Here is an 18,249-nt window from a genome sequence, read left to right as displayed (position 1 = left end):
CACAACATTGATCAAGGATGACTAACATTGCTGAACAGTGCCCAATATTGCTCAACATTGCCTGTAGTTGTGCTACTTAGTGTGTGCAATTTTGTTTACATATACTAAATAGAGGTGAAAGCTGTTTAGCACTGCTTTATATTGCTTAACACATAGCAATCATGCCTCAGGTGGTGCTGCAGGGCTGCCTATGTTGGATGCACATTTTACACTCCCTATACATGTTTGTTAACAGGTCGTGTCAAGTTAGGCATCCCTTTTACTATATGTGCAAGTCGGAGAAAGGTATAATTTCCAGGGTTCCTACTGAGCCAGTGTATATGCTATGCATTGCCTCTGTGCCAAGGCCAGAGCATACTGGGCATGCCTCCTTCTGCCTACTGGGGCAGGCTCAGGTTGTTCCTCCTCCGAGTCACGCTCTGCCTGTGATGGCCTTGGCAATGGTGGGGGGCTGTTGTGCCCGTGCCTATGCTGCTCCTGCTGCAGCTGTTTTCACAGGATCATATTGTGTAGCATAGCACATACCATGACTATTTGGGTACATGTAGTTGGTGAGTACTACAAGGCTCCACCAGATGTGTCCAGGCACTGGAACCATGACTTGAGCAGCCCAAACACACGCTCGATTACATTTCGTGTTTGTGCATGTGCCTCATTATGGCGTTCCTGTTCAGGTGTGTGTGCATTTCTGATGGGTGTCATCAGCCACGGCTCAAGTGCATATCCAGCATCCCCCACTAGGTGACCATGAGGGACGTCCCCATTGGCAAATGTCTGGTACAGCTGCATCAGATGCCAGATATGGGAGTCGTGGTAGCTTCCAGGGCAGCCAGCACACACATTCATTATTATGCCCTGGGCATCACACACGACCTGGCAGTTGATGGAGGGGTAACCCTTGCGGTTATAGTAGACCCTACCCCGCTCACCAGCTGGTGCTTTGATGTGAATGTGCGTGCAGTCTATTGCACCCACTACCTCAGGGTATTCCACTATTTGCTGGAAGAGACGCATATTGCTGGCCAATACCTCACAGAAATTGGGGAAATATACATGATCACTGACATGTGCTGACATGGCATTCAGGAACTGGTGCAGTACCCTGGATGCTAATGCCTGTGAATTCCCCATCATATCGCCAGTTGGTCTCTGGAAGGTACCTGTTGCTAGTATTCTGGCCAACACATACCTTGGTTTCCACTGGGATGGGTTCCCCTCTGTTGGTTCTGTGTGTGAGGCGTGGCCTGCACAGCTCAACAATTTGCTGTATGAGGTCTCTGTCCATTCTATAGCGCTCCACTATCTCCAGCTCTTGTAGCCCCTGGTAGGTTACCCTAGGCCTGTACACTCTTCTCCGTCTCCTCACTGTGGGTTGCTCAGCAGCATTCGCATTGTCACCACCCCTAGCATGTTGCATATGCCACCTTATAACAGCAATGGCAGCCCCTAACATGTCTTTGTCTCAGTAAAGCTTTTTCAGTTTTCACTTCTATTATCTTACTGCAGTGTTGCAGTGTCTCTGAGAAAAATGTACTGGGAAGTTGTTTGCTGAGTTTTAAGTGCTGTACTGGGCTGGGCTAGTGTACTGCCTGTATAATTGCCTGATTCTCATTGTTTTCACCTGCTAGCTGTGCTAGTACTCCCCGGTTAACTTCCTACTATTTGTTGTGCTTCCTTTTCCCTTTCTGTTTCCTCGGAGGGGCAGTGCCACGCACACAAGTGCAAACACATGCACACAAGCTCACATGCGTGCACACATGCTTACACAAGCTGCAACTTGCTTATTCTTGCTAACACACTCGCACACAAGCGCAAACGCGCTTACACGGGTTTCAATATCCTTACACTTGCTTACTCCGGCTTATACGCACATCACAGGTGCACACGCATGCACACAGGCTTACTTGGTTTTACAGGTGTGCACACGCGCGCATACACATTGCAGGCATTTCTACAAGAAACTTTGGTGTCGTTCACGGCATACACCTTCAATTTCTTGATTTAGCTGGGGTACCTATTGACACATCTCTTCCAGTGATTAGTATCTGACAGCAGACACATGCCACTCTACTCCAATGAGCTTCACTTCTCTCAGACATGCCCCCCTTAGATGTCAACTATCTTCTACTCTGTTACACCCCTTATCCTACTCATACACTACACTGACTGTGCTCTCTTGCTATGTAAACTTGGGATTCACTATCCTTACCCTCATTTGCATAGGATTGCCTACGAATGCTTGGTTACATCTCTTAGACTGAGCTTCCCCCTTTAGCAACCTCTACTCGGTGGTCATGTTGTCTTGGGACTGCCATTCCCTTGCATTGTATATTAGGGATTACTGTAATATACACATGTATGCATTTTAATTCTTGCTTTTATGTTTTTTAGAGCACACCGCATTTGCGCGGCGCTGTGCTATGCTTAAACATCGGCGATCGTGAAAAACATTTTACAACTATTTTATTTTAATTTTACATCAGTGGACATTGCCAATGGCTGTATTTTTGGCCATTGCCATGATTCCTCGACTGAATGCATCCTTTTTTTGAGCTGTCACAGCTCCGTTTTGCTATTTGCAGAACCGTACTCAGTTGTCAACGGAGTACATTTCTGCAAATAACACTATTCTTACTCAGACAGGTTAGGGTTTCCTGAATCACAATTTTACCTCATTTGCATGCCTTTCAGCAGCAAATGAGGTAATTTGCATATCCTAGTCCTGTCCATGTAAGAGGAGTTTTAGGAGCTCTCTTACATGCCCCTGCCGGCTGTTCCTGGATCGCTCGGAAGACATGTTGGCTGCATGGAGTCTTACTCTACTCTTAGACTCTGTGCAAGCCTTCGTGAATCCGGCCCAGTCTCTATACTGTAAGAATCTATGACAGTCTGAGTTGATATTCCTTTGCAGACAGTTTAAATTTCTGCACAGGCACTTAATTCACAGTATTATGCATAATACTACACTTAATAGTAGATGCAAACTGATTTTTCTATTCTATTTAGATTATAAAAATACACTGTGAACATTGTTATCAACTGTGTTTGCGTTGCAGACTTTGGTCATCACTTGCAGAGTGCAGGTTTTATACCATTACCATTTCATATTCTACTTATAGCATAAGTGAGGTGGATATTTTGGCTCTTCTCCCTAGTACAGCTAACACATGCTGAGAAGATGAAATGCACCAGGATAATCCAAGAAGAAACATGCTTTATTATGATTATGTGCTTTTGTCTGTATATGAGTTGAATCAGACTTCATCAGAATCTCCTGATGCAAAACCTGTTATTCTAACAGCTTTCAAAGTTTAAAATCATTTAAAACCTGTCCCTGATTGTGTACCTCTTCCCTGTTATTTTTAGTTTTATCAGAATTCTTGCAGTAAGAGATTGTGAAAGAGACTGAAAGCCAAACATCAAACAATGAAACTGATCCCTTTTGTTTACTTTTTCAGGGAACTACTGGAAACCCAAAGGGTGCAACCCTAACACATCACAGCACTATAAACAATGCAAGATTCATGGGCCTCAGACTTGGGTATCATTGGCGGGTACGTTTATTTATTTGCTTATTTATGAATTTATTTGTCTCTTTTGTCTTTTTGTCAGTTTCTGAAGTCATTTGTTGTAAACTTCTTTAAATGCTTTTCAACTTATGTTTATAAGGTGCAAATTATCAAACATTTTCTACTGCCTGTCTTCCTTTTTTTTAATTGTGTGTGTGTGTGTGTGTGTGTGTGTGTGTGTGTGTGTGTGTGTGTGTATGTGTGTGTGCTCTTTTTTGTTTTATTTTGTTTTAAACAACTTTATTAAATTAGAACTTAAGATGTAAGCAGTTGTACATTAATAGAACAGAAAAAAATATAGTAATGTTTTTTCATTTATACGCATCATACATTACATGTTTTACATCTTTAATAGCAACTGTCTTTTCAGTCCAATGTTACATAAATCATTCATTTCCTGCCTTCCCTTAAACCTCACTCCTATTCCTCCTGAACATTATTCTGCATGTATTATTCCACAAATTCTATTTTTTTCTGAGTAATTTGCTTCTTCCCTTTTCTAAACATCCATCTTCCAGTTCTTTTTTTTTTTTCCTTTTACAATAGACAATATTTCAGTTACAATCAGTTTATACTTTGAATTTCACTTTCCAGTAGTTGCTTTCATGGCAGCCAACAGAATTAAAGTTATGGTCTTGTTATGTCTAGTCTATTTATGTCAGAAACATCATTTCCTTAGTTACAGTCATTTCCTTTCCCATTACCTGGGTTCTACTTGAGTATTTTCATTTCTTTTCCTGCAACTGTCTTCTCTGTGAATCAAAAATTACATTTTCAGAAGAGATGGAAAAGACAGTTATATCTGTGAGCATGTTTAAAAAATAAGGGCTCTGTCTGTTTATTGTCGTTTATGTGCCATTTGGTTTGGAATTTAAGTTTTGGAGGACCACCTACCTACAAGGATCCTACAGCAGGGACTTAATATTGCACACTTATGGGAGCCTAGGCATGCTGTATTCAAACAGGCTATCAAAAATAGTATTCTGTCCGCAGTGACAGCCAGTCGCTACTGTCCTGATAAGTTATTACTCCCACAATCACTCTCATAATTAGATGAAAGTAGTAAAGCACTTTGAATACATTGAAGAAATACTTTTATTCGGTGTCTTCTTTACTTTTTCAATTTCCTGTTTTGTTGACCATGCTCTGATAATAATAATTATTGCTGAGTCAACTTCTAGTACAAAACATTTGGTGGTCATTAATATCTTTTTGCTTTAAATTATATGCTACAGTCCTCAGATAATTTCTTTGGTTTATAGGAGGCTAACAGATGACATTTGATAATTTATTTACTGATCTGTATGTCTCACAAACAGTGATTTGGCTCCTAGCCCTAACCCAAATCTTTATAAAACATCTACACTTAACAATTTTCTGTCACTCACAATAGTTAAAGAATTCATGCTGAAGTTTTCTTTAACCAGACTTTCTATCAGCTATTTTACATCTACTATACAATGTAGTTGAGCCTCAGTTCTACAGTTTTGTAGTAGAGCAGCTCAAAGGCTAATGAGGGTAGTACTACTAAGCCAGTATCCTCTTTCCATGGGAGATCCGAGTTGGTATTTACATACACTTCAAGGAGAAATTTGGCCAGGGTATTGGGGAACTACCCCCAGCTCTTTTTCAATATGTAGTGAGGGATGTTTTGCATCCACTGAGCTACCACCACCTCTAGCAGATACAACCTCAGTTTAACATCTCATGTAAAGGATGACACACCCAGGAGTGCAGCACTCACTTATGCTGCACTATAGTGTCAGCAGTCTATCTGTTTCATGTAGGAATAGAACCCACACCCTTCTATACCATAAGTAAGTAGAATACCTGCTGCACCACTGACTCTAATCTAATAACAGCATGTAAATTAATATGCTTATCTTGTAATTGAATGTAAATACATATGTTTATTACTGATTGTTTTTATTTATTTATTTTACATTTGTTGACCGGGATAGTCTGATTCAGCTGAAATAGCCCTTTTTCAGCAGAGGCCTGGGAAGAAAAGCTGTGCATACATTTACATAAAATTTAAACATAATCAAATAAGATCAGTCTAAACATAATAATATAACAAAGCATAAGAATATAAAAATAAGCATGAGAAAATCACAACAAAAAGTGAATAAAGCAAATATATCCAATAAAAGTCAAGAAGGAAGTAATATAAACAGAATCATTTTAGTTTTGTCAAATGAACATGAAATAAATGATATTTAGTATTTTTAGTATTTTTGTATTTTACTGTTGCTCTGCATCAGGTTTACAAGAGGAAAAGAGAGATGAGAGTTTTAATAGTAGTGTGAGGAGATTGAGTAGTAGTAGTGTAAAGAGGTTTCCTACATAGAGAAGACATGAGGTCCAAGAGAAGAAGTAAAGGCTAGACAGAGCTAATGGTGAAAAAGGAGAGGAGATCAAGGAAGTAAATAACATAGGGGCCAGGTAAAGGACTGTATTAGGGGTGATAGTGAACTTTATGGGGGGAGAGTACAGTGGCAAAACCAGTTTTGCTTGTTCTTGTTTAACTGCAGCATGATGAAGACAATTTTCCCTGATGCCAGTGTCATGTTTTCTCAAGGTTATGCGGATCTGTGTTCCAGTTCCCCTGTGCCACTGCTTTGGGACAGTAATTGGAGGATTGATGATGGCTGTCTATGGAGCTACTCTGATCTTCCCATCTCCATCGTTTGAGGGAAAAGCTGCACTGGAGGCCATCCATAAAGAAAAGTATGTATATCCTGATAAAAGGGAACTATTATTGACAATTATGTGCTGGCACTAATGGTCTAGAGGTGACCCAGACTTAATATGCAATGACTTGACTTCACTAACAAGCCCAGGTGGGTAAGAGTTGTGGAAGAATGGCTGGGGACCACAAGATCCATAAAAGTCTGCTTCTGTACATATAGAATTAGTCCAGTTTAATAAACTAATAATGGGATTGATACAGTCTTTTACCGAATTATAGAAGTGAAAATTAAGTCAGCCATTAGTAGACTATTTTTCTTGCTGCAGTATGGTTTTATAGCAGCAATTAGGTCAAAAAATAGAAGTTGTGTACTGGTGGTAGAGATGCACAAGGATGATGCAGATCTCCAGATATCCATTATGACAACTTCTGAAAGAAACTAGTCAGGGAAGTAGTGGTGATCTGAAAGTGAATATAGTAGTCACAGAGGTGTCATACTAACTGCTGGCCTTTCCAGCACATGCAATCCTTTTGATGGGTCTGTCATGTTTAAGTATGGAGCACGTGAAGTTCAGGAGTATGCAGTACGGTCATCCTGTTTCAATCACGTAATGAAAAAAAAATACTATATGTAATAAATTAAAAGGGAATGTGAATCATAAGTACTTGATAAAGCATTTTGTATCAAAGCTTCTTCTATTTACCATTTTATGTAAACAGCAATTTTTTTAATCGATTGATATCCAAAAATAAAATCACACTGGAAAAAAGGAGAGATTTTAATAATTTAGAGCTTCATTCTTTAATATCCAATAATATCTTAGCGATTTAATTTTTTGCTGTCAGCTTTTGTTCATCCCTTTTTGACAATCATGAAATGCTGAGTTATTGTAATCTATACCATTTGCCATTTCACTGTTTTGTCATGCCTAACCAGTTTTTAAAAATGATATTATATTAGGACAATGTTCAGCAATCTATGTACTGAGTCCATTTGCTTTGTTATTTAAAAAAGCTAATGTTAAGATGAGCAGTGGGAATAAAACAACCCAGTTATGTTCAATGGTGCTGAAAGAGTTAGGAAAGGAATTTAAAACCCTCTGGTACTGGACATAGTGGCAATCTAATGGGAGCAGAACTAGCACTATGATGGTTGGATTTTTGAAAAGCTGAAAGCTATTAAGTCATGCATCAGTTTCAGTAATATAAATAACAGGGTTTGTGGTGACACCCTAGAATTTCATTCAAAAATCACATAAATGTTGATGTTTATGAAGTTCTTAAATTAGACTAAGCAAAATATTTACCAAACTCATCACATCAGTGTATAGAAGATCACTGGATATTAATCTTTTAGTTCAAAAATTAAAATATACCTTTATGATAGTTGCATTTAACAGCTCCATCAATATCAAAATACTTCTAACTGTAGCCAGTATAACTGGAAGAGTTATTTTGTTTATGTATATTATTAAGTGTTATTGTGTGTTTCTACAAAAAAAAGCCAGCTGGTTTCCTGTAAGCCAATAACCACTTGTGGATGCACATTATGTTAGGGGATAAAAGTGCTTAGTGTGACAGTTTTTGGTTTTGTTCTATATTAAAGTTTTTAGTTGCATCATAATTTGCTGTATTTGTTATTTTTTTTTAAGTTACGGTTGTTCATTTTAATTGAGTTATTTACTCTGTTAGCCCTTGTGCATCCACAGTTGGTTACTGGTTTGTTGTGGTTGCTCTGTTTGGCTTGGTTTCCAGTAAAGACTTAACCCCTGGATTAGTAACTTACATTTACCTGCACTATTGCCATACATGGCATAAATACTAAAATTTACAGCAGCTGGTTATCCTTTGAGATCTTAAGGCCAGCAGATTTGGTTTGGCCTGATAGTAGGGGGAATGTTTTCGATAAGATCTCACTGGCAGCCTACAACGTACTCCCTTCTCATACTAAGAATTACCAGAAGTAGCCTGAATTCTCAACTAAGTTGGCGATTTATCTTATCCCTTCCTATAAATACTGTTGTTACAAAGAAAATGCTTGAGTGACATTGTGTCTTTCCTTCTCCAGATAGACTTTCTAGTATTTTTCACCTTTTTCCTGCCTAAATTCCTATTTCTAATTATACAGTGAATGTACCAAGTTGTGCTTCCTTACCCACTGATGATAATTAATGTCCTTATCTTTTTAACATTTATTATGGTGATGTCAAATAACCAGTGATATCTCTCCAAACTGTTGAATACTTTCTTTATGCTATAACATTGCCTTAAAAAATTAATTCAGTGTATGTCCTGTATGTGATTGCACCTGTATAACACCTGGGTTGTGGCTGGAAAGGGCTCATGGGTCAGACTATCTCCCACATTAACAATTCACATGTCTGTGAGTACCTTTACTGATAACAACAGAAACAACTGCAAGTCTGTAGCTGGTAGGTCTGGAAAAACAGGGAAGGAAGGAGCAGATAAGTGAATGATTAATTGCAGCACAGGTTAAGGTTAAAATTATACCAGTACAACTGACTTGAACAGGGATCAAAAGTTCATGTCAGTATTGTGATTCAGAGACAGTGAGGTGGGCTAGCTCCTTGGCAGGGAAGGACAAAGTCCTGAATACTACCCACCAGACCCATGAGTGATTGTTTGGTCAAATGTTGGAAGAGCTAGTTGAGTAAGAAAGAGGAATGAGTCTGGGCCTGCTTGCCTATCAATAGGGTGGGGATACGCCCAGAAGTACAGATTGCATATTTCCGTCCATGTAAGAGACTGGCAATTAACAGAGTTGTTTTGTCTTCAAAGGCCAGGACAGTTCCAAGGATGCCTTCACAAAAGTAGGAGATATGTTCCTTGCACATCTTCTTCAAGACAATACAGAAATGAGCAGCTCTCAGGAACTGGTAGGGTTGATTCAAAACTACAAATTCCTGTAGAAATTGGAGAAGATGATGTCTCTGTTCCTGTCACCTCGTTACCACCCCTCTGAGGAACAAATGGTGCAAATGGGAGGAGTCTTGATGGTCATGAAGCAAGAAAGATGAAATAAAAAGAGACTGTGAAGTATATGACATACAGCAGCAGAATACATGAACAGGGCTGTGGTGGAAAAGTAGTAGCACATTGCTGGTGAGGTAGATTATGAGCTAATGTAAACAGAAGAATGACTATTACAGGAGGGAATACTACTGAATGCAAAATGAAAACTATGACCAACATTAAAAGTATGAGGAATAGCAGTGGTGAAAAATGCAATTACTGGAAATAATCTGCAAGCAGCCTGAGCACGAGGAGACAAACATGAGAATAGCAGCAGTGTAAAATGCAATTTCTAGAAATAGTCTGCAAGTAGTCTGTGCACCAGGAGATGAACATGAGAATAGCAGCAGTGTAAAATGCAATTACTAGAAATAGTCTGCAAGTAGTCTGTGCACCAGGAGATGAACATGAGAATAGCAGCGGTGTAAAATGCAATTACTATAAGTAGTATGCAAGTAGTCTGTGCACCAGGAGATGAACATGATAATAGTAGCGGTGCAAAACGCAGTTACTAGAAATAGTCTTCAAGTAGTCTGTGCACCAGGAGATGAACATGAGAATAGCAATGGTGTAAAATGCACTTACTAGAAATAGTATGAAAGTAGTCTGAGCACCAGGAGACAACCCTTTACAAAGATCAAGAGAATTACAACTCAGATAAGGTGAAGAACAACAGAGGAAGAGGAGGAGAGGAGGCTGAAGTGTCCAAAATGAAGATGTATGAAGATGGTTTGGGATAAGTTGGGTTAGATGTAAACTAATTTTCATAAGTTTGGAGTGGGATTTTGCACACATTGCAGTGCCTTGTAAATGTGGATGGTACTTTTGATCAAATATAATATAAGGCAGTAGGACCAGGCTCTATCTTATCTTGAGAACCTCACTAACAATTGTACAACAATATGCAAACTCCATTTCTTAACAGTAAAAGACTTTATAACCACAATTACCAAGAAATAACTGTGCAGCCAAGTAATTTTGTTTATTGTCATTAGAAGTTCTTAAGTATCCTTAAAAAACAAAGGATGAATATTAACATTTTGGGAAGTTTTAAAATATTCTTAAGAAAAGAAGAAATGATTGTTAACAAGAATCCAGCCAGATGATATAACAGAGTACTAATCTGAAAAGTAAGTATGGCTGTGAACGGTCAAAATAATAGTACCTCCAGGTGTCTTGGAAAATGTTTATGCACCTTATATGTTCACTTTATCACCTTAGATGGCACATGCATCACCTTACATAGTACATGTATCACCCAAGATGGTTCCTGTATTCTCTTAGATGGTACATGTATTATAGTGTCTTGAGGATGTCAAATGTATAGTATTTTTCACATCTTGAGATGTTAAAAAGCCAAATCATTCCAGACGTATGCAAATAATTAAGGAAGAAGGGAGGATGATGGCACCTCATATTCTACTGAATTATGCAAAATGATTAAGCACATTTTAGCTCAATCCTTTCTACTGAATATTATGCAATTCCCTCTTTATGAACTGTCTCCCTATTGTTATTCTAAAGTTCATAACTGTGAGCCCTGGCATTATGGAAGAAAGTATGAAAATGCAGAACAGAGAATATCAAATTCATTGTCTCCTTTAATTTGCATACCTCAAAAAAGGAAATCTTATAGAAAGAGCAATATTAGACTTGGTATATACAAGTCTGCATTTTCACTTATTCATTCTTGATATTCTGGGGTCTTGTACTTACAAATCTCAGAATATGAAACAGATGCCATATGGGCTTCTTTAATTACTATACATATTTACTATAAAACAACTTGCACATGTTTTAGTGGATGCCAGCCTTCCTTGGTTATACTAAACTCTTGTGTCTTATAGGTTCATAGGTTCATAGGTTGGTACTAGGCTATCGGCCCTAAGGCCTATGCAAGCCTAGCCATAACAATTCCCTGGAAATTTCTTCCCACAATATTTACTTCTCTGGGCCCCTGTCTAGCAGTGCGACTGACATGATCCCCAGGGTGAATTTCCTATCTCCCATCCAATCATCAAGGTTCCTTTTTAAGAGGGCCAATGAGACGCTCTGCTTGACATGTATGGGCAGTCTATTCCAGAGTATGGGGAGTCTCTGGGTTAGGAACCTATCCCTCCAGCATGTTTTGTTCATTGTGATAAGGTTTAGATCCCTGAAGCGTGTGGCTCTGAGGGATTGGGATTTCTTTAAGTGGAGCATGTCCAACAGCTCAGGGTTTGACATGCCCTTGTATGTTAAGCAGAGATTGCCTCTGAGTAGACAATATGCCACAGAGTATAGCTGGAGTTTTTTTAGACGGTCAGTATATGGCATCTGCTTTAGGCCTGTGATTTTTTAGTGAGGTATTTCTGTGGCCTTTCCAGCTGTTGCAGATGTCTTGTGAGGTACATACCAAATGGAGCATTATACTCTATAATGGGTCTAATGAAGGATGAGTACAGTGGGACAATATCCTCTTTTTTTTCTGGATGAAAAGCCCTTAGTGTTGAAGTGTGCCACATAGAAGGATTTCCTGACTGTTGTAGCAATGTGGTTATCTAAAGTGAGACCACTGTCCACTTGTGTCCCTAAGTCTCTCATCACACTTTCAATGTTTAGTGTCCTACCTCCTATGTGGTAGTTCATGGGTACATTTTTTTTCCAAAGGGGATAACTATACATTTCTTGGCATTAAGCTTGAGCCCATGGCTCTGGCACCAGGCATCTGTTTCTGTAAGGCCCTTTTGTAGAATATCCACATCATTTGGGGATACTATAATGGCTCCCAGTTTGCAGTCATCTGCAAACTTTGTTAGCCAGAGTCCCTTAGTGTTGGCTTGTACTTCAGAGAAGTTGTTGCCAAACAAGAGTGGTCCCAGGACTGAACCCTGAGTTACTCCACTTGTCAATTGTCTGGAGCTGGATTCAGAGTCTGCTACTTTTACAGTCTGGTTTCTATCAGTAAGCCAGTTGGCAACCCATCGAGTGACGTAGGGATTTATTCCCAGCATAGTACGTTTATCTATGATTCTATGATTTATAAAATGCAATGGCTACTACCTAATTTCCTTCAATAAGACCCCCCCCCTCAATCATTTTAATAGTTTCAAACTTTTTAGGTGGCATATTTTGACTTCTGATATCTAATGAGGGCATAGAAAAAATGAACATAGCCAGCAAAATATTGAACATGCACATTGATGTTTGGAATTACCGTATTCAAAATTACTCAAATCTGTCAAACCATCTGTGCTGTTATTACTTTGTACATCATCAGTTTCGATATCCATATTAGTAATGTAGCTAAATAAGAAATATTTAAAAATTTAACTTTCTATAACGCTTAATAGCATCAAATACAAAAATAGTATAATCCAAAAACTGAGTAGGCACAGATTTATCTATATATGTACTAACCAGGATAGAGCACCGATCACAAATTACCAAGTTCTGCCTCAGCACAGGAAAGTATTAAAGTTTCACAGTTGCAAGGATTTATTATAAGAGGTAATGTATAGTGTAACAAATATACAGTACTTATATACAGTAATATAAGTAAGCTACTTTCAGAAGGAAAATAGCTGATTATTAATTATTATGTATTTAAAATATTCCCATTTAAATATGTTATGCATCAAAATGCCAAAAATATGTTAAAAGTGAAAGTTACTTATTTCTGTAAAAATGCAGCTGAAGCATTTGAATTAAATTGTTTGCTTGGAATACCTTTTAATCTTATTTTATCCACTTAAATCAACATTTTAGAAATGCAGATATAATTCAAAAAGGAATATTAAACCCAAAGATATCAGGTATTATAAACATTCAAGTTCTCTCACTCATTTGTTCACCATTATAAAAACATTATTTCCCCTTACTTGAGCACAAGTTCTCACCTTGCTCATAAAACTAAAATTTAAATGAGATATTCCTCCTTTTAAACGTTTAAACGGTATACTACTAAGCCAATTTGTACTTATGGCATTAATTCATTAACTCTGGTACCCAGAGCTCTTATTTCTTTCTTAAATATTGTCTGGCAAGTGTACAGGCTGCAAAACCCACTGATTAAGTACTCTGGTATTTCATATACTAACCTGTATGGAAGAGGCACACTAACTTGTCTAATATGCCTGCATGCTACACAAGGCTAGCAGAAGAAACAAACATATATTGCATTCAAGGGTTTCCTATGCTTTCATTTTCATCCTGTAAATTCATTACCTGTGAAGAAATATCTCAGCAATTATTATTATTATTATTATTATTATTATTATTATTATTATTATTATTATTATTATTATTATTATTATATTAATTCATTGCAAATATAAGGAGGATTGTCAATTTGCAGATGGGGATGCAAATGGGTAGGAAAAAAGAGTGCTGTGGCACTGCAGATGAATGTGTATTTTGTTTTCTGATACTGCTAAAATGTGTTTTTTGTCGATGATACACTCTGTTACTTATTTGTGCTATTTTATTTTAGCATTTGTTAACCAAGTAAGTTAGCTAGTTTTCAGTCATGATCTAAGCCACAGGTAAAGCAGGTGAGACTTATACAAAAATCAAAACTAAGTAGTCACAAAACAGTAGCCACCAAAACTAAGTGGTCACAAAACAGTGTCCAATGTTAACTAGCATTGCAATAATGTTGTCAAAACAGAAAAACAATCCCCGGGATTCAATAAACTCCATGCAGGAATAGCACTATTCCTGCACAGAGTGGTTCATATCCGTAAAGCACAGTAGCACACTTTGCATATTCATGAAGGCACGCTGCTGTTCAATCTACACAGACATGAACTGTGAATGAGTGCAGGGGGCATGTTCAAGCAGTGCACGGACATTGAACACACCCCCTGCACTCAGAAAGTGCTGTACAGCACTTTCTAATAGGATCTGGCATAATATTAGAGAATTACTTCAATATTATGCCAGTATTTTATTGCCTGCAGACACTGAAGTGAAATAAATGATCATTTCAGTGTCTGTAGACACTGAAATATATACAGCATCAGGAAAATTATACAGGGGATGTGTGACAGGTCCTGTGACACACACACTGCATTGTAAAAGTGCCGCATGACACCTCTGTAACCTGCTTAAGCAGGAAATGTGTCCAAATGCACAAATAATTGGATACAAATCCCTAAAAAGGGACACATCATACATATTGCCCTCACAAATTTAGAACGTTGATAGAAAACAGGTCATGCATTAGCATGAATTACCGAAGGATAGAAGTCTGAAAGCAAATGTATGCCAATATTCCCTGACAGCAGTCCATGTGAACAAAGGCACAAATAATGGGGGGAAAACAATAAAATAGGGACACTTCTGAAAAATTGCCCTCACACACTTAGAAAGTTGATAGAAAACAAGATATGTATTAACAGGAATCTTTGAAGGATAGAACCTGAAAGACAAATGTATGCCCTTATTTCCCGATTGCAGTCCTCAATGACTTGTCAGAACATCACAATATTCACTTAAATAACATAATAATATAATAATAATATTATACATTTTTTTCCTGGGCTAAGGAATGTTTAAGCATGGCTAAGCAGGTATGCACTTTATAACCCTCCACCTACCATAGCTTAAACATCCCATAGGAGATAAATACAAATATACAGGTGAAATTTCCAAGCCAAGATATTGTAGTAGTTAGAGTCCTGGCTTTACATGCTGGCTTTCATGGTTCATGTACCAAACCAGGCAACTTATTTTAATATGGTAAAGTAGTGTTAAAATTATTTTTGTAAACTTAAATTATGTAGCAACTGTTTTTTGTCAACCAGAGTAGTGTAGCTGGTGTACAATGTAAGTATAAGTGCATATAACATGTGAAACCACCCATGTACACACAAGTGCCCCATACAGTATAGTCACACCCCTTGCCAATGTAAGGAAAGCACATAGAGGGATGTCAAGTAAAGTATATAATATGCACTTGAATGAAATCAGTCCTCTGATATATTTAAAAAATTAAAAGTGAGCAATGGTTAGCAGTGCTCAGCTATGCTTAGCAAAAAAATTAAACGTGAGCAATGGTTAGCAATGGCTCAGCTATGCTTAGTAAGTGTAACCATTGCTAAGACATGAATGCTAGCAGGTAGCTCAGCTAAGTGGATTTGCACACAGTTAGACACTGCTCAACAACTTCCCCTTTAAGTAGTGTTAAAACCAGTTTAGCGGAGTTGCACACTGCTTAGCAATGCTTAACATTTTCAAAACAGTCCAAAGACAGCAAATGGTGGGAATATCACACTATTTAAATGATGCAGGCTGAAATATAGCCATAATCTGTTATAGTCCATCTGTGCAGATACAATGGCTGGTGTAAGACAGGGAATACGCTTTTGGGTGCAACACTGGAGCATTCATGAGTCTAGGGTCATGGCTGGATACCTAGTTAAAAAACATGAGGAGAGACTGCTGCAGGGCCAGTATCAGGGCTCCCAATACAAAGTGTAGGCCTGGGACTGTCTCACACATGACCTAACCAATGCTACTGGCATCCCTTGGACTGATGAGAAGGTACAGCACCACTATGCTGACCTAAAGCATAGAAAGGGAGCAGTCGTGGACCAGTGGATCCAAGATGGATGGGCCCAGAATGCTCCAGTGTAAGTATCACTATCAACTAGTTTGTAGCAAATACTAGCCTGAGAATGTGATAGACAAATATGCATAATGTGTGTTTTTCTCCCCTACAGCTGCAGCAGAGAGGGCTGTGAACATGGAAGCCTATGGTGATAGTCTGCTGAGGCTGCGCTGACAGGCTGGTGAGTGCAAATCTATTTTGCACTGTTGTTGTGTCTTTTGGCTTTTCCCAGTTAGGGATCGCCACAGTGGAACTCCGGTCTGCTAATGATTGGCAGTAGATTTTTATGTGTCGAGTTGCCAGCCCTGATGCACAACCTTCAATGAAGGTACGTCCATTCACACGTCTCCACACAGAAGACGCTTTAGCTGAGAATCGAAGAGGACAACGTCTTACTGTGAGGTGACAAAGCTACCACAGCACCACCACCACAGTACATTATTTTGTTAAAATAGCCAAGAAGGAGTACATTGCTTACTGCTAGTAGGTATATTGTTACTGTGTGAACTGAATAAATAAAAAAGTATGACTGATGAATATTGAAATACAATAAAGACCTTTAAAAAGTGTTGTGTTTATTCTAGTATGTTGTTGTAGACATATATAGCATGTACACAGGTTCTTCACAGCAAATATGGCTGTGACAGCATGCATTAACGGAGGTACATCTGTGGACAAGCTGTTAGGAGAAACTGTAGATGGTATAGCTGGAAAATGAGATATAAATGAAATGTGAAATATATACTGCACTAAACTCTGAACCCTGAATATTGATATGTCAAGTATCAATGTGTGTACCATGCAGCATCGCCTTGTGTTAACCTTTGCTTTCCAAGTTGTAGTAATCCAAATGAGTAATTCACAGTACAGTAACTATCTGCCATGCATGCATCACAGAATTACAAGTTCAGATTGTCTAACCAAGAGACTATTAGGCAGAAACCATTAAAACAAGGAACAGCAATTCCCCAGTAGCTCTGTGTGATGAGAAATAACTTAATGGTTACTTTTGTATACCCAGACATGATTCGAATCCAGGGAGTGGTACTAAGATGTGTGCATATCTACACACAAGGAATCAGGAATAAATGTAAAAACAGTCAGGTAGTGTTAGCAGATATTCTTCCCACAGGTTTTACAGGTAAGTAAATGATGCCAGTAGCTGTATGAAGGGTATACTAATAAACTGTGCACAACTGTTCAATTGTCCCACCACATGCCTGTGAATGACAGCAGAGTAGATACATGTAGGTACATACAATATGCACTCTTCCCGAATCATACCTCTCAACTGTCCAGATATTCACTGAATGTCCGGATATTTGTGTCAGATTTGTGGTCCATTTTACATTAAGTAGTGGTGTCATGGCAAATCAGTGGCAAACCATTATAGAGTGAAGTTAAAAAATAATGATAGACATAAAACTGTTAGATGTCATATAGATGAGAAAAGCCATGCAAATGCAAAACCTGTTCTTTTATCAACTTTCCAAGTTTGTAAAAGCAATATCTAAAAATTGTCCATATATATGGGCCTTTGTCCCACTCTTATGTATGGCTTTGCCCAGATCTCATGCTCTAAGAGGTTGAGAGGTATGTTTCTGATACATGTCTTTCAAGTGTCATGCTGTCACAGCTAGTGGTCACTGCTGCAAATAATCCTGGACACAAATAGGGAACCAGTTGATGTATGCCCTTAGCACATTCACATAACATCAGTTCAGGGTACCCCTCCTGTGCCAGATATGTAACCCTGTCATGTACAAGTCCCCTCTAGTCATGTACCCAGAGTTGTCACAGTTTGCCTCATACCATTCCAAGCTGACAGTTTAATAGGTATGTTTGTACTACAGAAGCTATGGCCATAGGTCAATGTGAAGTGTGGGCAGACCCATAGAGTACTGAGCAGTACTGTTGTGGACAACAGAAGCATAAACAGTTGTTAATGGGTTTTTTGTATCTCTCCCCCCTCATCTGCATTTATAATTATTACTCATATACTACGGGTATGTTGTGCTCCAACCCAATGTTGGGACGACTTGTGTTATATTATTGTTAATATGTTTGATTGCTTGCATGTTAACATATCTTGTGCAAATACCATTGTTGGTGGCCTGTTGCTATCAATATTACTGGCATGCTGTTACGATACATACTGTTGTTCCATATATGGATGTGTTCTGTTTTATATGCAACTGTTTCAGATCTGTTTTATGGGGTTAATTGGAACACCCATGCATGCTGTTATAACTAATCTTGAAATGTGTTGTTCATGACTAACCAACATATTTTGTAAAATCTCAACACCATGACATGTTTGGGAAAGCAAATCCCAGCAGATCCACCTATCCCACCTCATCTGG

General features: G+C 38.4%; 1 protein-coding gene across 1 annotated transcript in view; it reads left to right on the top strand.

Annotated features, from left to right (window-relative positions):
- The window catches only part of LOC122817287 (medium-chain acyl-CoA ligase ACSF2, mitochondrial-like), a 1,325,947-nt gene that overhangs the window by 580,910 nt on the left and 726,788 nt on the right, over window positions 1–18,249 (top strand). The window contains exons 7-8 of the mRNA XM_044090513.1: window positions 3,459–3,554; window positions 6,151–6,299. Of these exons, the coding sequence (XP_043946448.1) occupies window positions 3,459–3,554; window positions 6,151–6,299 (245 nt within the window). The remainder of the gene's footprint in view (window positions 1–3,458; window positions 3,555–6,150; window positions 6,300–18,249) is intronic.

Source organism: Protopterus annectens, chromosome 12.part0 (assembly GCF_019279795.1).
Source record: "Protopterus annectens isolate FY-2018-M chromosome 12.part0, PAN1.0, whole genome shotgun sequence".
Classification (NCBI taxonomy): domain Eukaryota; kingdom Metazoa; phylum Chordata; order Ceratodontiformes; family Protopteridae; genus Protopterus; species Protopterus annectens.
This window is presented reverse-complemented; position numbering and strand designations above follow the sequence as displayed.